General features: G+C 34.1%; 2 protein-coding genes across 3 annotated transcripts; one reads left to right on the top strand and one right to left on the bottom strand.

Moving 5' to 3' along the window:
- Positions 1-1,077: 1,077 nt before the first annotated feature.
- LOC130656692 (centrosomal protein CCDC61-like) lies at positions 1,078-20,273 on the top strand. Of its 2 annotated transcripts, XM_057459592.1 has the most exons (14): positions 1,078-1,150; positions 8,905-9,084; positions 9,379-9,461; positions 10,133-10,573; positions 17,949-18,029; positions 18,362-18,444; positions 18,519-18,715; positions 18,798-18,822; positions 18,970-19,020; positions 19,106-19,194; positions 19,353-19,449; positions 19,791-19,839; positions 19,924-20,014; positions 20,087-20,273. In XM_057459592.1, exons 2-14 carry the CDS (start codon positions 8,922-8,924, stop codon positions 20,176-20,178), a joined length of 1,542 nt encoding a protein of 513 aa, XP_057315575.1. In that variant the 5' UTR covers positions 1,078-1,150; positions 8,905-8,921; the 3' UTR covers positions 20,179-20,273. The 2 variants fall into 2 exon arrangements, with proteins under 2 accessions (XP_057315575.1, XP_057315576.1); XM_057459593.1 differs by lacking the exon at positions 1,078-1,150 and having other exon boundaries at positions 8,880-9,084.
- LOC130656695 (uncharacterized) lies at positions 13,134-14,811 on the bottom strand. Its single transcript, XM_057459595.1, has 2 exons — positions 14,608-14,811; positions 13,134-14,452 (listed from the first exon to the last, which is right to left on the bottom strand). The coding sequence occupies exon 2, from the start codon at positions 14,446-14,448 to the stop codon at positions 13,300-13,302; it is 1,149 nt and encodes a 382-aa protein (XP_057315578.1). The 5' UTR covers positions 14,449-14,452; positions 14,608-14,811; the 3' UTR covers positions 13,134-13,299.
- Positions 20,274-22,275: the final 2,002 nt, after the last annotated feature.

Genomic DNA, 22,275 nt, shown 5'->3' with positions numbered 1-22,275 from the left:
TGCTTTCCCTATGTTTATGTTTTCTACATTAATTTTATCGTGAATTCTCTCAGCTCCAACATGAATTGCAATCATTATATTGAACCATTAACTACAGAACGGTAAATTCAACGCCATGATCAGACATTTTTAATCTTATTATTTAGGTTTCTTATTACAAAGAAATGTCAGTTTGCAATAATTTGCTGACTGTGGAGAGAAAAAGGTTCTTTGCAGCGGTGGTCTAGAAGTATTGTAAAGCAGTCCCTTATTAATAGCCACTTTATTGCAACAGCCATTATACAAACAATTTATGGTACACACAACTGACGACAGAACGGGAGTTCACAACTTTGACTTTTTCTTCGTAGAATAATTTGGAAATGCAGTATTTAGATTCACAAATTGCGTATTGCGACGTCCTAATTCCAACTCTGTTTACTTGCCCATTATATCAAGAATCCTGTATTAGCTAAACTAGCTTAATTTTACTTTGGCAAAATATTGATGGAAAGGTAACCTTGTTGGTGCTAACTTTTCAACGTGTAAAATTTTGAGCTTGAAACGAGTGAGTTATTGCAAGCACATACAGAACTTTAGCATATCTAATAACACCGAGAATTTAAAGTACTTAACCCTATTCGGTACAGGGTTTTTGGAACATATTATGACCAGCCGAATAACAGTGCTATCGGAAGCGTGGGTTTGAAAGAAAACAGAATGAAATTGAGGTGAATAAGTCAGATAATACGACTGCTTATTCTTATTACTTTGGCTAAAAATGAATCAAAGCTCAAGTGAATTCAACTTTGCAAGGGAGCCTTTGAGCGATAGCCAATCAGATCACTTAATAAAAAGGAGTGCCTTTACATCGTTTGCGGCATTTAAAAACAAAATAGCATATGAACTTAATGGTATTCACACAAGAAATCAAATCGCCATGCCAAAAATCTCCGTCAAGTTTTGCCCTTGGACGCAAAAATCTGCTCTATAAAACATAGTCATAAGAAAAACACTGTAATGGAAATCCACCTTTGCACGGTAAATCACATTGTCTGACAACTTGCCCGTTACTTTCGTGCGCCTGGTATATCACACTGCTTGCGCGCGAGAAAGCAAAACAAAAATAAAGCAAAAGATTCAGGGAGTCAGGTTCGTCTATTGTTGGAAGGTAATAATAATAATAATAATAATAATAAATATTTAAAGTGGCTAGCCCAGAAAATCACAAAAACCTATAGTTAGTGGATTGTTTCCACTGGGGGCCACTAGAACAAAAAAGAAACAAAAAATGATAAACCTTAGACTGCCTCAGCTCAATCAAACATAGTAACATTTATAATCTGTGAAAATTGAAGAGAAAAAGAATAAAAAACAAAAATTAAAAAGTTAAAAAGTGATCTCCATTAGAATTTGCCAAATACATTCGAGATGGAAGTCTTAAACGAAAGCAGACTTCCATCACAGGTCACTTGGTCTGGAAGATTATTCCACACTTTTGCAGCTCTAAATGGGAAGGCTTTTTTGCCAAATTCCGTGTTGACCAAGGGAAGTGTGAACCTGTTTTTTGAAGCTCCTCTTGTTTGATGATTATGACAGTTTTTTGTCAAAAGGAATTTTGAGCGCATGTAATCAGGAGCAATGTGATTCATGGCTTTGAAAACTAATATGGCATCGTTTTTGATGAGTAAATTATTCATTGAATATTCCCTCTCTTTCCCAAGAAAGGTACGGACACATTTTAATCGTTTTTCTAGTTTTCCCAATCTACCTTGGGTGGCACAAGCCCATGCCGAGGAGCAGTAGTGGAAATATGGCATGACAAGTGCATTAATTAAAAGGTTTTTTGTGTGAGGTGTTAAACAGGATGCAATGGTTCTAATTTTAGAATATTTAATTAGTATTTTTCTATTTATGTCATTAATGTGCTTTTCCCATTGCATTTTTTGATCAAATGTTACCCCAAGATATTTAACTTTTTCGCTCCTCTTCAAAGGAATACCCATATAGTTGATAGTTTTGTTCTCAACTTTTTTTAACTGGCTGTGGTTGCCGAAAAAGATTGTTTCAGTTTTGTCCGTATTAATAGTCATTTTGTTATTATTCAGCCAGAGGTCGACTTGCGAAAGTTCTAACTCGACCTGGGAGACAAGGGTATCCAAGTTTTTATGAGACGAAATAATTATTGTATCATCTGCATATAGATGGTGGTAGTTTGAATTGATGACAGATTTTAAGTCATCAATATACAAAAGAAAGAGCAGGGGCCCCAACACAGATCCCTGCGGCACCCCAAAAGCGTCTTCATGAAGCAGATCTGATCCTGTGTCGTTTACAAGAGTCAGCTGCATTCGGCCCGTTAAGTAGGACTCGAACCAGTCAAAGGCAGCATCTCTGATGCCAAAACACCATAGTTTTTTTAACAAAATTTTATGATCAACAGTGTCAAAAGCTTTTTTAAGGTCAATGAGCACAGCACAAACAAAGTTATGTTGGTCGAGCTCAGTAAGAATAAAATCAGAGACATCGACTACTGCAGTTTCTGTGGAAAAGAGTTTTCGAAATCCGGACTGTCTGTCATTCAGGAAGTTGTGCTCAGAAATAAAATGAGACATTTGCTCATGCACTAACTTTTCAAAAATTTTCATAGGAATTGGCAAAATGGAGATAGGCCGATAATTAGTAGGATCTGTTTTATTGCCACTTTTAAAAATAGGCGAGACCCTTTTAGTCTTCCAACATTTAGGTACATAACCAGTAAATAAAGATTTGTTGAAAAGACTTGATAAATAAATACTTAAAACTGACGAACCTGCTTTTAGCAGTCGTGAACCAATTCCGTCCAAGCCTGTAGCTTTATTAAGTTTTAGTGAACTAATTATTTTTTCGACACTTTTGGTCTCAATATGAGCCCACCGAAAATCGTGTCCGCTAACAGGTGGATTAACATTAGTAGTGTCAGAAGAAAATTTAGAGGCTAGTTTGGCACCAACACTGACAAAAAATGAATTGAATGTGTTGGAAATTTCTTTTGGGTGAGAAGTTTCTGTACCATCGTTTTGGACTACTCGTTTTATCGAGGTAGTATTGCCTGACTTATCAGGAACCAGTTTTTTTAGGGTTTTCCAAAGTTGTTTTGGCCGTTTTTGAAAGTCCTGCAAAACGTCATTATAGTACTCGTTTTTGAGTCGATTTTTGAGACCTATTACCTGGTTCCTTTTTTGTTTGAAAGCTTCCCAGTCTATGATGGATTTTGTTTTTGATGCTTTCCGTTTCAAGAAGTCTCTTTCTTTGATGGCTATTATTAATTCATCAGTGACCCATGCCTCAACACGGCCAGAAAATCTATGTGTTTTGAAAGGGGCATGTTTGTCAGCCACTGTTTTAACATTTTTATTCAGTTTCTCACATGCTTCATCAAGGTCATCATAATTATTAAAATATGACCAGTCTAAATTCCTGAGGTCCTTCAGAAAAGCCTCTTTACTGAAGTTCTTGTAGCTACGAACCTTGCATGTTTTAGGTTCAAATTTTGGCCTTTTGAATTTTCTGATCACATAAACTAAATTGTGATCACTGATGCCTAAATCCATGACACCAGTTTTAGAAATACAAGAACTGTTAGAAAGTATTAAGTCTATAAGAGTGCTACTATTTTCAGTAACACGAGTTGGCTCCGTAATATGTTGTTTTAGGAAAAGAGTGGAGCATAATTCCTTTATTTTGGAGGAAAGAGCATATTTTGAAAGCATGTTACAGTTAAAATCTCCCAAGATAAAAACTTCTTTTTCTTTTGGGAGCTTGTTAAAACACTGTTTAAAATGAGTACACAGGTTTTCGGTACTCTGCAAATCACTACCTCCAGGTGGCCTGTAAACCCCACACACATAAATAGGTTTAGTTTTTTTCAGGCACACTTTCACCCATAGTGATTCAACATTTTCGAAGTAAAGGTGTTTCAAAAGGTGGCTATCCAAGTTTTCATTAACAAAAATTAGAACACCCCCACCCCCACCAAGGTAAGTTTTTTGGTAACATTTCAAAGTAACAACCTTACAAGCATCGTACTCTTGCAAGGAAGCAACAGCGAGGTCAATACATGTGATTTTGAAGTTAGAATTCGTTATCTAAAACAAAAAATGGCAACTTTACTTTACTCTATGATGTTTGCGTAACTTTATGATGTTGACTATCACAATTACTACAGGGTTGCCTCCTTACTACAGGGTTGCCACTTGCCTCCTTCAGCGTGCATTGGTTTTAGCTTTATCTGAAAGTATTTTGCAAAAACGGAGGCATGTATTCTCAATTGTCCTTTAATTTTTGCAGCCATGAGCACAACAAACATGTCTGGAAAATTCAACTCTTAAATTAAAAGCACACTGAATAAAGTTTGCCAGCATTTTGTGCATGCACAGTTAATTGCTTTGGGTTCCAGAATAATAACACAAATTGATGGAAACAATGTATTTTTATTGGAATGAGTAAATACAACTAGTTCAGTATGCGTAGACTATTTATGGAAAAATTTTTGGGAAATGGGTAGGAATGGAGGTGACTCCTTTGTGCCTTGTCATATGCCCAAATATTTAATGCATATCCTAAAGCATCAGGATATGCCCCAATATATAATGCATATACACAATTTTAAAGCCAACACAAATAGAATATCAAATTGCATGCTGCAACTGTTTGTCACAGTCAACATGTCAAACAAATTGAAATCATAAAAAAAACACAACGGTAATCACTACAATCAATTATTGTAGAGATATTTTGGATGTCTCCAAAACCTCAAGCAACTTGTCAAGCAGTCAGCTAATTGGTGTTTTCCTTCAACCCACTTGACAGTAATCTCATCTTGTTCCACCATTTGCTTCAATCTGGCTATACCAACTCGCAGTCTCAACTCCTTTGTGACATTTGTTGTTTTCAAGGTTTCAAATAATGACTTGTTGTCGATAATACAAGTGATCTTTGGAACATTCGTCAACTTGCAGATTTGCTGTATGACATTAGCCAAATAAAAACTAGCATCAGCTCCTTCACTCAGAGCAAGAGTTTCCAAAGCAATTGGGCTTTTGGTTACCCTTTGTAGTTTCTTTGATTGCCAGCAGATGAATGCACCTTGTGATGATCCACACTTCAAACTGGCATGAGTTGCATCTGTGTAGCAAATAATTTCACAATTTTTCATATTTGCAATTTTAGCAATGGTTATTGCAACATACTTGCTCTTAATTTTTCGAATTATCTTGTTGGCATCTTTCAAATTTTGAACTGTAGGTTCCTTGCCATAATTGTTTGGCAGCTATCATAATTATTTTCAATATTAACAGTTATCAAAGACACCACCAAGTTTTAACATTTCACTTCTCACTCGTTTGTACCATGCTCTAGATGCATCGTTTAGCCCATACAAACATCTCTTTAGTTTCCACACTGTTCCCAATGACAATGTGTCTTTTGGTGGTTGTAGAAACAGTTCTCTTTCAATAGCATCTCCCTGAAGAAAAGCTGCAGTGATATCAAGTGAATTAATATGCCAATCATTGCTAAATATGATAGCCATAGCAAGTCGAAGACTTTGTTTGCCACAAGTTGGAGAATCTGTTCTCAACGATCGTGAATTTTCTTTAAAGCCTCTAGCCACCAATCTAGCTTTCACAACCCTTTTTTCACCTTTGAACTTCTCAGTTATGACCCATTTGCTTGATACAGTTGTTTGACCAGTGTCTGGAACTTTCTTCGAAGACATCATTTTCTTTTAAATTCTGCAATTCTCTCTCCTTCGCATCAACTACTTCCTGTGAAAACATATCGACATCACACATATAGATGGGAAATTCCGGATTTTCCAGCTTGACCCATTTGGACACATCATTCCAATTGATGCTTTTTGGATTTCGATCACCATCATTAGACACATTAACCCAATTTTTATAAGTGCCACTTCTTTTGGGTTGTGCTGAGAGAACTCTTGCATGATACCATCTTCCATTTCGATTGTATTTGATGTATGATTTTGCTTTTGGTTTCGATTCAACTTTCTTGGATTCTGTAGATGGTCTTCTGAAAATGTCACTTGTACAACCACTACCTTCGTCTTCAGTTTCATTATTTTTATGAGTATCCCTGTTTTCCTCAACTTCATTTTCACTTGTGACAGAATTTTCTTGGCCATTTTTGTCTCCATTTCTAGCTTGTTCTTGATGATAATTGCTGTACATCTTCAGAATCATCATAAACATCTATCACATTCTTACCAGCCATGTCATCATCATCAACATCACTATCATCATCATTATCACAATCATTGACACTATTGTTCATATCACGCAACATATTCAAATGGCCTTCCTTCCTCTTGACATGATCTGACTTGAATTCACTAACTTTATAATTTTGACTATGTTTCATCAACTGCTAGGGACGCACTCGGTAAAAGTTACCACCATGTCTGACAAGCACCATTTGACCATCTTGTCCCAAAACCACACCTGGACCTTTTCCAACCCTTGGCGTTTTTGCACTTGTAGAAGACTTTTTCCCCATTCAAATACGTCTCATCAGAATATGTTCTAACATTATGTCTCAGCGCTCTTTTAATTCTCTAACTGGATTCTGCTTTAATGAAATCCTCCCTTGCCTTATGCAGAGCAGATAGATTTTTTTTCACTATTTCACTTGACGTTAGTTGGCTCCAATGCTGGTAAATGATCTGTCAGAATAGTGGGTGTGTTCACATTAAGGCCAAATACCAATTGGTTTGGGCTGTAGCCACCATGATTCTGTAAAGAATTCTTTGCACTGAGCGACCATGCTAGTGCTACATCTGGTTCACACTTCGTATCGTTAATTGTCTTGAACATGGTCTCTGACAGAATTTTATTATGTCTTTCCACAATACCATGGCTGAAAGGAGATTCCCCTGCTGTTGTTTTTGTCTCAATAATGAGCTTTTCATTCATTTCTTGTAAAACCTCATTCGAAAATTCACCACCATTGTCAGTCAAGATTGTAGTGATCCGAAGTATGCAATCCAAAATCTAAACACTCTACTGTCAACACTCTACACCCTGATCTTTATGTCTCTGTTTTTTGCTGAGGGCATCATTAGCACCCATGTCAAGTTCTCTGCAAGGTAAGGGTCAGGTGAATTGTCCTGTAGAACCTTGTAACTTTGTTAAATTTGTGTCGAAAAATTCAATTCTGCAGGCAAATGTAGGAGGAAAAGAGCGTGCAAATTCTAAACTATGCTGAAACTAAAACTTTACCAAAACCAGATTATGTGGGTAGGTAAACAAAAAAAATGTAGTAAAAAGCAATGATTATTGGCAATAAAACCATAAAACCAAAAAACAATTATCATTGTGTGTGCCTCTTGTTGTGATGAGGCAAAATAGTGTGACAAAGTTGTAACCACTGTGAAAAATTACAAATATAAATAGTTTTCGCTATAAATAAAAAAATACCAGTTAAAAGTTTAGGAAATAAGGATGCAAATCCACTGAAAAAACAAATATAAACTTTTCTATTACAATACTTTCTCCATAAGAAGACAACTAACCGTTTTGACAAAGGAGCATCATTGTAAAGTAAGGCAACAGTGAAATTAAAAATAATGATATCGCCACTCATGTTTTACCGTTTTTCTGTCCTTACTGCATCAACACACACTACAAATGCAGCATTACAACATCTATACACAAACGCGCGCACCAGATCTGCAATATAAATCCTTTTCTGCTTCCGTGACCAACATACGAAACAGAAAAATCTTTTCAAGTCATTAAATTCAATTGGTCCTGAATACTTGCATTTTACGTGTATATCAATCACGACATATCTACCAGAGGTAATAAATCATCAATCCCTTACCTTTGATGAAAACAAAAATTGGAAAGAAAAGTATGTCATTCCAAGGTGCAAATCTGTTCAACAAGTTACCAAAAGAGCTTCGCGACAAAAGATCATTTATAATTTTTAAAAGGAAGATAAACTATTTAATTTTTGATTTTGATTTGCACACAGTTTTTGTCTTGTTTTTTCTATTGTTTGCTTTCAGTTACTTTTCTTGTTTTTTTGTGTGTCTTATCGTCTTTTGCAGTTCACAGGTTGTGGCAAATTTTGTTCTCCCAATTCTGGTAATGTGCTTTTACAAGATTTTTTTCATATTTTTATTGTATAGTCTTTACTATCATACATTATAATATAATTTAGTTTTATTAACATAAGATCCTTTATTTATAACAGAAATATTATTTTTTCTGTCAAAACAAACCTGCAACATTAATAATGTTGTACAATAAATTTGTTTGCTGGAACATGAATATTTTATGTTGCCAACGAGAAAAGCTAGCGTGATATTAGTCCTGCAAAAACCGTCAAAGACATCAAAAGCATCACAGCTGTGGTCAAGTGAGACATTGCCTTTCTTCAGTTGAATTTAGCACTAACATATACCAAAAATATAGAAAAATGATCAAGGCTGATGAGAAAGGGAAGGTTTACATTGCCATTTAGCTTCTCTGTAAACAACTAAAAGAATGATAACGTCCTAACCCAAATCTGAAGCCGTTGACACATTACTCAATAAAATATGTTGTTGGCCATTTAAAGACTTTTTGGCTCATTGATGTTCAACACTATTAATTTGAAGTATAAATGCACTTGTTTTGTTGCATTTTTTCTCCAGTCAAACCATTGTTGGATCGTACTACTGCATATACTTAGTTACTATCAACCTTGTCTAGGCCATCTATTCTTAGTAGTTTATCTATATTGTTATATGCTACAACTCTGACGTATATATTAAAGTATCAATCAATAAACTAATTTGATTGGTCAGTGTATGATGGAGAAAATGGGAGGAAATAACAAACTGAATTTTTATACGATTCTTTTGATGTTTTTTTTTTTCAGATAAGTGAAATATAATCATGTCTAGTGGTGGAGAAGACAATTTACAATGGAGCGGTTTGCTTGAATTTCGAGATACTAAACACGAGATTGTTGTTAAGGTTGAAAATGATGAGCTGTTGTTAATTCAAATTGAAAATTGTGAAACTTTTGACCAATGGGAAGGAAAATACGATGTTGCATGTAAGTTTATTTCATCTAAGGATTTTAAAGTTAAAACTTCTTATGGTTTTTTTTATCATTGTATATCCGTTTGTTCATTCCAAACAGAAAATTTTTCATCCCCTATCAAACCTCTAATCGTGACAGGCTAATATAAGCCGTGTAATCATACTGCCTGGTTCGTCTGTGGCTTCCAGTTCTACGGACCACGAATTGAATCCCACTAACTGCTGGTCAATATGTTGGTGATGCGCAAAGTAGCTTCTTTTCAATATGCTAAAATTTCTTGTTGCTGAACTTGTTTATTGTGCATAGATATTGAAGAGTTGTCCCACAAGACTGGAAACTTTAAACAATTTGGTGTTTTTTGTAGCATGTTGGAATCTGCACTTCTTCAGGTAACTAACAAATTTTCGTAAACCACCGTATCTTGTTCTGACTTAAAGGAATCCCAGGGTTCAAACACCCAACAGTATTTTCATGTATTTTTTGACCATACTTGAGAGAAACATGTTCCTACCTAAACAAACATGCGTGTAAATACCATGACTTGTAACTTGAAAAAAAAGATATATGTTGCGCAAAAAGCAAATAATTTTAACACAAGAAAGAGATGGAAAATGTTTTAAAATAGAACACTGGATGAGAAAGAGAGTAAACATTCAGCCACAAACTTTTTTAAGCTGTCTTGTGTTTTAAAAAAACTATTTTGGAGCAGAATATGTTTTTCATAAATTTTTGAACATTTTGTGTAAACCCTGTGCACATTATCCATGCAATAGTTTCAGTTATAGCACAATGTGTCTTGTAGCCTTTAGTTTTTTTGAATAGGTTTGTCTCTAACTAGGTTCTCTGACTTTTTCAGGAAAATCTTGATACTTAACAAAACCTCACATCAGCTAAAACAGCTATAAATCTTCAAGGGTTATGTGTGATGTACATTAGAGAGATAGATATATCAGCCATTATTAGCTAAAAGCTATGACAAGGATGGCACTTCTAATGTTGGATCTGTTTGTAAATTGTCAAGATTCCTGATTAAAGAAAATATTTTAACAATTTCCTTCAGAACTCCGAATCCGTCACATTGGATCTCCTGACATATGAAGATTTGAAAGTGCTACGTGAACAAAAACTGGGCAAACAGAGACGTCGACATAAACAAATTGTGGAGAATAAATTGCAAACAAAGAGATATCTCATCATGACCTACTCTGTGGAGTTCGATCAGATTCATTATCCACTCCCATTGACATACATAGGAAAAACAGATCCCGCCAGTCTGAAAAATCAAATCTGTGATTTGAAACATGAGATAGAGAATTTAAAAAGACAGTTAAGCAGAGGAGGGAGGTTACATGGTAGTGAGGCTGAATATGAAAAGCTTCTAATAGAAAATAAAGAACTTCGAGAACTTCTTGCAGAATCACAACAAAGGTTGCAGGATGTTGGGACAGGAAATGTGTCAAAGGAGTTAAAAGTATTGAAGAAAGTCGTACAAAATCTCGAGGTAAAGGAGTTGTTTATTCAACTTTTAATCAGATTTTTACTGTCAACGCCTTTTTAAATAGAATGTACGATGGCCCCTATGGCTCACTTTATTTCCAATTTAAAAGCACTTTTCCTATATGATTCAAACAGTTTTGTTCTGTATTCTCAATTTTCTTCTGTGTTTTGAAACTTCTCTGCATGTGACCAGAAACTGTCTTTCCTCAACCAAATTTAAAATTATGGTCCTAACTTTTTACGACAGATTCAGCTAACACGTGCTCAATTTATCAATAGCGTTGTAATCATAGTGGTAGGTCCCGCCAATGTGCATGAATAAAATAAATATCACAAATTAATTCAGCTCAGTAGCAAAGTATTTAATTTTAATTAAAAGACATAATAAATGGCAAAATGGCTGCCCAGAGTTCCCAAACCATAAGCAAACTACATGCTTTTTTCTTTTATAAGAATGTGCTTTAGAGGAATATCAGGCTGAGGTTAAAAACAATAGGATTTTTTTTTGGTCAATAAAAGAATAAGAAAAATAAGAAGCCTGGTTAGAATTTTAATATTCTTATAAAAAAGGGTGTAAAGATAAGGAAACGCCTCAAACAAATTACCACAATGTATTTTTATCAACTGGTCCACTAATATACACACAAAAATTTCTAAGAACAGGGTTTGTTATGGTCTGAAGTACGTTTTTATTTAAAAAAAGTGAGTTAAAAAAATCCAGCTTAATCACTTTTCCGACCCAGAATTGGATCTGTGATTTTTTTTGAGTTCATGGAAGAGAAGTGTTTCACATTTTGGAATAGAAATGTTTTGAATAAAAGAGAAGATTTCGAAGGAAAAAAGAGAAGTGTTTTGATTCAGAGTGAGCTATAGGTAGTCACGATTTTCATATTTCTATCTAGAAATAGGTTGCGTTACGTATATTAAAATATTTTAACTTTGTTAAAAGAAAGTCATATCTACAACAACTCATGATCTGTACAGATATCTACAAAAAAAAATTTCAAGAAATCGTATCGCAATTATTCTTATCTGAACTCTGAGTGTCATGGAGCGTTATCGTTTAAAAATTTTAATTGTTGATCTTATCAACTTTCGGTTGTCCATTGTTGTCATAGCATATTTCACATCGTTGTAGTAATGTCATTTATGACGATCGTAGATGTTAAGTCATTTAAAATTCTTTTTAGTCTTTAAGTTCTGTAAAGTAATGATTTTCTCCAGGTCAGCAAATCTTCAGCTATTACCATGTTTCTAAACTTCATATCAAAGTTTCTTACCACAGCTATTGTTTCCATATTTTCTTCCTTAAGAGCCCTTAACTGTTAAATCGTTATTAGTCTGAATTACATTTCATAAATAATGTGCCATGACATCAAAAATATAATTTTACGTATAAACTTATTCACCTTGACTACACATAATAATATTGTTCTAAACTATAATACTTTTTAGCACACTATAGACAGATTAGCAATCACCAGCACCCAAAAACTTCCTGAACATTTGACGTTATAACCTCCACCGTACTACATCATAGTAAACATCAACTTTTAATAAAAAGAACCTGTTCCAAAGGCGTTATTTTAAAATAGAAAACTTCTTAGGTCCTGTCCCCAAAACCGGATGTTCACCTTTTATTTAGCTCTTAGGAACTTCAAAAGAATGCAGTTGGAATTTAGTCAGAAAACGTCTGGTTTATGATGACGTCACAAAAACTAATAAGCAAAAAAGTATTGCCACCCTTCTGTTTCTCTTTTGACGTACCACAACTGTCCTAAGCGGGGTGACCACTCCTCCATAAATTCCTTAAATAACCTTAGAAAAAAAATCTCCTCAGAAGTACTTAAATATGCTTGAATATACTTATATATAATTGAAATTTTAGCTATTCTCCTTAATTTCTCCTTATTTCTTAATTTTTCTGATCGTAACTTTTTTGGAAATGTGTTTATGGATTGTTTATCACCAGTGAAATAAGACATATTTCTCTGTTGCCTGAAATCCTATCTTTTCAGGCATAATTTATATGTATATTTGTATAATATGTATAATTTTCTTATCATAGTATGTGACATTAAAGATATAGAACTAAAATTGGTTTTCTCCTCATTTATCCTGATTTTTTTATTTTTTTATTCTCGTTCGCAGCAAAAAATCCTTAAAAAATGTCAATTTGTCTCCTTAGTTCTCCTTAATATTCTTACTTTTGTTCTCATTTTATTAGTGGTCACCCTGCTAAGTTCCATTTCATTTGGTAAAGCCTATCAAAAGTTCGCAACGCCCCCCGCCCTTCGAATTTAAAGACCTCCTTAAAACCGCCCAGTATATCAGGGAATAAACGATAAAAAATTCTTGACTGTTGAGTATTAATACACGAGATGAATCATGCGTTATCTAAACTAATCTAATTATCTTTCGATTGTTATCTGGCATCATCTATCTACGTTAAAAATTAACTTAGATTGTTCCTCTTTCGTGTTTCTTGTGAAAAGAATAATCCCTTTAGGTATTTAATCTCCCATCTATGGAGATCAAACAACGTGGACAAAAAAAAAAAGAATTTTATTTTAATTCTGTACTTCCCTACGTCGTCAAAAAATATAATTATTTATATTAAACTTATAATACACATACGTATACATATATATAAAATACTTTCAGCTGCTCAGCAACCTTAAAAATAATATTAAAATGTAAATTTTACTTGTACAATTTTATATACTTAGGTCAACAGTATTTCCAATCCTTGTGTTTTCTTGGTCTACATTTAGAAGGACATTCTACTTTACCGAATACCCAACAGTCTCGAACACACCCTACGAAAAAGTCTTTTCTCTTTGTTGGGAATGGTTGTGACCCTTTGAAACTGTCACATAGATATGCATCGTGTTGTATGGAGTCTTCTTCCACCTTGGGCCATACATAATAGTTTAAGACATACTGATCACGTTTAGAGTTTAGACTAAGTCCACTTGATTTTTTCATGAAAATGTTAAAAAGGTCTTTACCCATTGTTCGATTTTTTTTGTTTTTAAAACACCATGTACCTGCCATGATTCTCGAATAATGTAATGGTCTGTCTCTCATTACATGGAATATTTTTCCACTTTCCATCCATTCTGTAACAGCGTCAGATTCGCGTTGAAGTAACGGTGAGTCTAGATCTCGCGAGCACGCGACATCAACCGTTTCATCAGCCATCGTAACGAAACGCCACGCTCGCCCCATAGTGTATGTCAAATTACGATATTGTGGAATTTTGTTCACATCGCAAAATCTTATGTTCGTATGATTTTTCTTATATTCCGTTCGCAGTCGATCAGGAAAATTTTCATCAACGTAGATTCGTAATGTAAAATCTTTGTAAAGATCAATCGATTGTGCTTCTTGGGCGACATCCTTGATAAAACGTCCATACGATACAGCATTGTCTCCAAACAAACTGTACGAAATTACTTTAGTACTCCCTTTTTCTTTATCACTACATAACGATGTCGAAGCACCTGTGTGCAAGTGTTTAATTTTTTTCACTAACTCTTTTTGTTCGTGTATTAAATGTGTGAGTTTCGTTTCTACATTGTTTATGGAACTCCCCAAGTGTTTTTGTTTTTCGACTTCTTCTGTAGCATGTTTTTCAACTTTGTTGATGCGCTGGTCCAACTCATTTCGTTTTTGTTTTGATTTGTCTAAGTTTAAATGTACGTCTTTAAGATGCGTTTTTAAAACTTTATTTTCATTTTGGAGTTGACAGGATTTAGAGTCGATTTTCGCGACTTCCATGTTTAAGTTTTCCAATGATTTTAATACGAACCATAGTGTGAAAAGAAACGTCGCTGCTAGAAGCACTTGCAAGATCTTTGTTAAAGCAACCCTCATAATTCTAAAAATAAGATAATAATGAAGTTTATTCTTGTTTAGTCTTGGGTTTTGGCTGTCATGGCTTTAAAAATTAACTTCAATATAAACAAGACTAGAAAAAAAAAGAAAAAATTTAAAATATGTTTGAAAAATAGATACAACAAAAGAAAACTCTACCTGTCTGCTTTCGCTAAGGTTTGTGTTTTTTTGCTTGAAGCAGCAGAATCAAATCTATCTTGAACATGACTCTTGCTTTAATTGTTATTCTACATTGTTCTGTGTAATGCTGTTGTATTCACATTCAATAGATTCTATGTTCTTGCAATTGATTCTATTAGCTGTGTTAATTAGCTACATGCCATTTGAAGAGAATACGTGGGCACACTCACCATTTGTTGTTCGTAGCGCTCTAGAAACGCTACCAAACACATCGTAACTAAGCATTCCTTTTGTTGTTGTTTCATTCATTCTTTGACAAATCCAATTGCAAAGCTGTATAGAAAGAAATTTCAACGACTAACATGATATTTGCGCTTATGATGTACACGATTTTCTTCCAAAAAAATCCCTGACCCTGATTCCTGAAAATGACCCCTAGCTGTGGTTCTGATAAGATTGCGTCTACTTTTTTTACAAAAATTATTCTAGTAATGAAACAAGACGTTAGATTATATAGCGGCATTTAAATTTTCCATTTGACTCTCATATAATTCCAAAATGGCAACAGATGCTGGCACGTGACGTAGTGGTTATGGACTTAGCTTCGCAATCACAAAGTCTGTGGTTCAGTCCACAGCGCAGGCAGGTTTAGCAAGTGCCTTTACCACAATGACCAGTGAACCCTTGCCATGTGAGGAAAATTGGGTAGATATTGCTTGGGTATAACTAATGTATACATTTAGAACACAGGACCCATAGTGATAACAGTGTTCCTAACAATGAAGTGACTATTCTGTATAAATATTCAGAATAATAATATTTCATATTTTTACATCCAAACCTCTTCACTTTATCGACCTAGACGTCTATTACTGTTTTTTTAACATTTTAGATGTTCGCCTTAATACCGTAGCATGTTGTTTGGAAAGTTTTGAACCTGATTTTTTCAATTCTGTCGTTAAGTTTTAACAAGATGAACGTATTAAAAGTAAACAAAGGCTGTTTGATTAGACTTATTTCAATTAATACTTTAATTCAATACTTATTTCATATTCATATTAATACTTATTTCATATTCTAAACTCTCAGCTCCGCTTTCTTTCTCTGATTTTTATATCCAAACCTTTTAAGTACGTGCGCTGCTTTCAGTTCTAATTTTCGTCAGATTTTGTATCCTAATCTTTTAAATACATATATCCCTTTCATTTTGTATGTAAGCAAAAACAGGCATTTTTTGAAACCATTTTATTACTAAAGTTCTTTATAGTAACAGATAAACAACTGGGTTCGCGCTTGAGATGGTCAAGATAACGGAAATATATGTGTCATTTCAAAACCTTGATTTAAAAGGAATTCCTGTATTAAAAATGATTTTTTTTTCGTTCTCAAGTTATTCAATGTTTTAAATATTTAAAATCCGGGATCTTATGATGTCATAAAACAGTTTTGAAAAATGCTACATCACATTTCTACTTATGAGGCCATTCTTAAGTTACCAAACTTTACACATGTCAAGATGTCATCAAGAGCATAAGTCCACACTGCTTAAAATTTTTGATATTAAGTAAATTTGCAATGTATTTTGAGTATTAATTAATGCTTACTACCTTATTACATCATCAATAATATGTCATAAGGTCAGCTGAAAACCTTTTAAGCTCAATATCTGGAGAACTAAAAATAGACTTTTAAAAAAAATTTCAAAGGACTTGATAAACAACTATTTACCCTTTTTAACATACAAGAATATCAGTTTCAAGCAGGAATCTCTTCAACTAAAGAGGATTGTCAGGGTTCTTTTGCGATTTCAAGAACAGAAAAGTTAAGAAGATTTAAACCGTTAAACCGCGCCAAAAATTATTTTAACAACAGAAGAAAATTGAATATAAGTTACAACAGAGAACGAAATACTAATTAGTCACAAGGATAACACTCTTCAAGTTTGTTGTTTAGCAATACTCCCAATCCGGATGTTCCGGTGGGCGACATTCTGCGGGACATTTAATTTTTGGAAATACCCAGCAGTCTCTGATGCAACCTACAAAGTAATTCCTTCTTTTCGTTGGAAATGGCTTTGAACCTGGAAAGTATTTGCAGCTATATGCATCATGTTGTAATGAATCATGCTTTAGCACACGCCAAACTACCCTTTTTAATACGTCCTGGTCCACACTATCCTTCGTACTTTTTAAGGATTCTGTTAAGACTTTATCCAGGAGAAGTTGGCCAAGATGAGGATTTTTACTGTTACGGAAGCACCACATACCACCTAAGATTTCAGCGTGGTGCATTTTTCGATCCCTCATAACATGAAGTGCGGTGCGTGTTTTCAACCACGTCCGCACGGCATCCGCTTCACGCTGCAGAAGAGGAGAATGAAAGTGCCGTGAACAAAATACATTTAGTGTCATGTCTGCCATAGGTATGAAACGCCAGATTTTTCCTGCAATAGAGGACAAATTACCATAGCCTGGAACTTTCATTATATCACAAAAGCGTAGATTAGAGTGATTGCTTTTAAGCTCGCTTTTCAATTTACTTGAAAAATGTGGATCAACATATATTCTAACAGTAAAGTCTTTGTATAATTCTAAATTTTTCGCCTCGTTCGTAACTTCCTTAATAAAACGCGCTGTCTCTGTCATCTGTTTTCCATATAAACTGTATGACAGCACGGATTTGTTTCCTTCCTCAGGATCATCACACAAAGAGGCTGTAACAAAATCCTTCTTTAAAATGTCTAAATTTCCGAGTCTTTCACGCTCTTCTCGTTGCCGCCTCAGCTTTTCAAACTTAACAAACTCTTTCATCTGCTCAAATTCTTCATGTTTGATTTGATAGACATGATTCGTCTGTTCTCCATCTGCCTGCGTATTGAAGCTCCACCATATGCATGCGGAGAAAAGTAAAAAAAGACCTGTAATTTTCAGAAGGTAGTACTTCCTAAAAAAAAAGAAAAAAACTATGTCGTAAATCACAATGGTGTTATGCGTAAGAGATGTGAGCAACAGTTTTAGAAATCGCTTACTTTCTTAATATCTTTATGTTCGATTAACAACCGCAAGGACGTATATTACGAGTGAGTACGAAAAAATAAACTATGATACTCCTGTGTTTGTTACATTATTTATATTTTGATTTCAATAACGAAACAACTTTCATTCATCCAATATGCGTTCAATTCATACCCAATCAGATTCACAATATATTCGATTTGTGGAGGTGTTAGTAACGAATATTTTCGCATATTAAAACGGTTCTCACTTATGTTTAATATAAAGGGGTGTGATCAACTAAACTATCCATTATTAAGTAGATCATGAATTCTTATATTGTAAGACTACTCTTATTTATTATAGACGGACTTGTTAAAAGAAAGGAGCAAACATCAGAGAGTAATGACGAAGAAAAAGAAGGAATATGATGAATTACTGGAAGAGGTCAAAAGCTTTTTTTTGACTCATTTTTTGGTCACCCTTTTGTGAAAATCATAAAAAGAAATTTTAAAAAAGAAGATAATTTCTTTAAAATAATTTTTTTTGCGAAACTAAAACTATTCTTACGTATCAATTTTTGCTACAGAATTCTTTTTTTTTTGGCGAGTATAAGTTTCAACGTATACCTCTAATTTAAATATATTGAAAAAAAGAATTTTAGGAGAGACAATTTCGATGGAAGTATTCCTTCGTTTCGGAAGTTAGGGCGTATTAGGCGGACAAATATTCTGGAATTTTCTATATTTTAGCGAGTATATGCAATGTTTTTTTTTTAGTTTGAAGAGTTGAAAGCAAACGAGCGAAATTATCGCGTAAGATGTAAAAACCTGACAGAGGAACTTGCGATGCTTAAAAGAAAGTAAGGCACCGAAACATTTTTTGTCTTATTTTAAATTTTTCCATTTTATTTTGTAAACTTTTCCACTTTCCTAGCTCTCGTTTTTCTCCATTGACAAACAACCGGATACCGAGGCATAATTCGTCTGGAAACAAACCCAAATCATACAATACACCACGTGAGAGGAAGAACTCGACTTCGTCACAACGAGGGAGATCTACATCGCGTTCGATTTCGCGCAACAGAGATCGTTCTGCATCAGCATCCTCAATTGGAAGGACTCCTTCGCCTGGTAATTATTAATTTAGCAAATTGTTTTGCAAAGAATAGTTATTAAACAAGAGTGTAACTAATTTTTGTTTTCAATATTTTAGGTTTTCGGAGATTCGACCCATCAGCGTATCTTTTCGAAAATAATTTATTTTTAAGAGAAAAAAAAACAGTTATTAATTTTTTTGAAGTTTTGAGTTTCACAATGTAACTCATGTCATATCACGGACATTTTTTTTACTTATTGAAAATATTATCCCTTAACCAATTGTTCAGATATATTAAAGAAAAAGAACGTAAGAGACAAGAAGCTGAAACTAGCCGCAGGTTTGTTCAACACTTAAATATTTGATTGCTCTCACGTGTGTGTGACTATAGCGAGTGCTTAATTAGTGACGTTACTTCGTATTAGTCGACGCTTCACTCCATCGTCGAACTCGAAAAGAAATAGAACGCCGACGTCTTTTGGAGATAGGCAGAAACCACCTTGCGGTCTAAATGGTAAAATTTGGTTGATTTTTTTGTACTTTTTTTTAACCGGTCTTTTTATACATCTTTTCTTGGAGAAGTTGGTAAATAACATTTCTTAACTTTTGCGTACTCTGATTTTTATAATTTGTTATTGTTTCAAAAAATTATCGTATTTTTCTCTATTTCAGGTCGACATAGTTCAGTTAAAGGCAAATCAAACGCACGTGCGTCATCTGGTAGTGATTACGAAAATATCAAACATAGAACTAGTGGATCAGGGAAAAGGTGATACTACATACGCATTTTACGTACACTTAACGTGTTATATCACCCAGGCATATACTTTGGACCCGACATTTCAGGGAAATTGGGTCTATTTTTAAAAATATACAGCATTTTGTGTCTGCACCGAACTAATTTTTCTTTCTGTTTTTTAGTGTAAGTCTTGAGTAATTTTAGACTCGATTTAGTTCCAGTTAAGGCTGTCGCATTTTTTAACGATCTTAGCAATAGTTGGGAGTAAAATTTGCGTCATGTAATCTAATCTGTACCAATCGACAATTGTAAAAGTAGCTAGTATATTTGGCAGTCTGAAGCTTCATAAAAATTGTTTTTAATTCGTTTAGACAATCACATCGTAATCGCAACAGATCTATCAAGTCGGATACTTCAGATGTAAGACTGAAATTGCTATTTCTTTCAAAAAGAATATTTTTTTTCAAACCAAAAATTTATATCACGATGCTTTTTTATATGCAGGATGAGTTTTATAGGAGGAACATTCCAAAATCACGCGTAGCTCCAGCTAGAAATTCAAAAAGTCCAAAAAAGAATCATCATGCCGATCAAGGTATGATATTTTTCTATGACAGCTTTACTTACTCATTCGTTATATCCTTACTATATTTATTTTTTTATTTAGATGAAGATTGCACGGAACGTTCGATTGGCATAGCAGAAATAGATGCTAGGTTAGAAGCGTTACAAAGATTTATGAAAGATAACATGGACTAAACTTTAACGTGCCAGATTGTTGAGATATTTTAAAATGATTTGTATATTTAAAATTATTTATACTTTGTAGATATATATATATTTTTTAATTTTTATTGTTGTTGTTTTGCATGCTTTCAGCCAGATTTCAGATATTTGATGCTATTAACGTCGAAAATAGTGTCGTGGCGTATGTCGTTCCGTCTGTCGGCTTAAACTGTAGTCAATGCATGTGAAGAATAGGTAAGAATATCAAATGTTTCAAAACTGCACTCTTTTATACTTCTATATCTCTAGATACGATCATGAAACTAATTACAATTTTGGCACGGTAAAAAACACCGGATAATAAAAGATTCGGACAGCCAAAGTTAAACATGGAGATTTACTCTATAAAGTAATATAATTGATAAATTATTCTTATTAGTATTACCATAGTGAAGTAGTGAATGTTTTAAATACCTACGGAATTAATCAAAAAGGGTGGATTATTACTTCTCATCTACTTTCTTTATAACAAGATTATTTTATAATCGCTTATCCTATAGCATTGATCACGCAAGATTTGTTGACTCCTTTAATGTAATTTGATGTAATAGACAAAAAGATCAGTCCCGTTTCTGATACACTTCTACGCCTCCATCATAACACAGAAGTAGAAAAAGTACTGGGAAAAAGATTGGCGTAAAGATAAACAACACATCAAATAATATTCGAAAGGAAGTGTCATCGTTGTTAATTTTGCGAATCCGCAACCTCGTCCCCAGGACTATTTGCTTCTCAATGGCGTTACGCTTTCTAATAGTTCTAGCGACCACGCTAAAAATTGCCGAGACCGAACTTTTTTTAATTAAGTTTTACCCAGCGTTTTGTTTCATTTTAAATTTTGTTTTATCACTTTTCACCCACTATGTAATTGTAACCAATGGAAATATTTGGACATGTCAAAGGTTCTGTTACAAAGGTAACAATTATTGAGAGCCCGTCGTTACTGATATACAGATTTTTCTCCGATTTACAAATAAAAGATAAATAAAAAAACGTTTTTGTTTCAACCTTGTGGTCTCTACGGCTTCAATTTTGTTTTAAATCTAATTCCATCCAGATGTAAAGAATCCCTAAGGAGGAGGTTGATTTTCAGAGTAATAATTTACAGAACAATCAAAATCTTTACCCACTCAATGTTTCCTTTATACCAAACTGCAAAATTGTCTGGAGCTCAGCTTATAGAAGTTGTCCAAGGTAAAGCCGTTTTACGTGTTTTAGGACTCTAAAAATGCGTTGACTTTCAGGGGCTTTGCCCTGGACCTCAGCAGTTTCGGCAACTCGCTTTGATCGTTGATCCCCAATAAAATCTTAAAATCTCCCACTATGCCTAAGTTCCCCCACTTTAGAAATTGTGGCACCGTCCCTGTACATTCGCTTGATAAGGCACATAAAAGACAACGACACAAGTGAAGCGCACAAGACTTCACAATACTCGCCTTTTAGAACCAAGAAATTTGACATTTTGGATTCAACATCTTCACACATAAAAATCATATGAAATATTTACATTAGATAAAAAATGTTGTGATAAACTTGTTTAAAAAATATTAACAGTATTCTCAATCCTTATGTTTCCTTGGTCTGCATTTAGAATGACATTCTACTTTACAGAATACCCAACAGTCTCCAACGCACCCTACGAAAAAGTCTTCTCTCTTTGTTGGGAATAGTTGTGACCCTTTGAAACTGTCACATAGATATGTATCGTGTGGTATGGGGTCATCTTTCACCTTTGGCCATACAATATTGTTTAAGAGATGTGGCCACGTTTAGAATTCACATTGAGACCTCTAGATTTTTTCAAAAAATGTTAAGAAGGTCTTTACATTGCTCATTTTTTGTTTGTTTTTAAAACACCAAGTTCTTACCACGATTCTCGAATAATGTAGCGCTCTGTCTCTCATTACATGGAATATATTTCTACTTTCCATTCATTCCTTCACAGCATCAGCTTCGACTTTAAGTAAATATTTTTAATTAAATTCTGTACTTCCCTACGTCGTCAAAAAATATAATTATTTATATTAAACTTATAGTACACATACGTATACATATATATAAAATACTTTC

The sequence above is a fragment of the Hydractinia symbiolongicarpus genome, chromosome 9 (genome assembly GCF_029227915.1).
Source record: "Hydractinia symbiolongicarpus strain clone_291-10 chromosome 9, HSymV2.1, whole genome shotgun sequence".
Classification (NCBI taxonomy): Eukaryota; Metazoa; Cnidaria; class Hydrozoa; order Anthoathecata; family Hydractiniidae; genus Hydractinia; species Hydractinia symbiolongicarpus.
This window is presented reverse-complemented; position numbering and strand designations above follow the sequence as displayed.

Excerpts from the sequence above, each read along its gene's own strand:
- LOC130656692 (XM_057459592.1), top strand. The coding sequence starts at position 8,922 with ATGTCTAGTGGTGGAGAAGACAATTTACAATGGAGCGGTTTGCTTGAA. Across the intron at positions 10,574-17,948 it reads AAGTCGTACAAAATCTCGAG|ACGGACTTGTTAAAAGAAAG; the intron begins GTAAAGGAGTTG and ends TATTTATTATAG. Across the intron at positions 19,021-19,105 it reads GAAGCTGAAACTAGCCGCAG|TCGACGCTTCACTCCATCGT; the intron begins GTTTGTTCAACA and ends ACTTCGTATTAG.
- LOC130656695 (XM_057459595.1), bottom strand. The coding sequence starts at position 14,448 with ATGAGGGTTGCTTTAACAAAGATCTTGCAAGTGCTTCTAGCAGCGACG.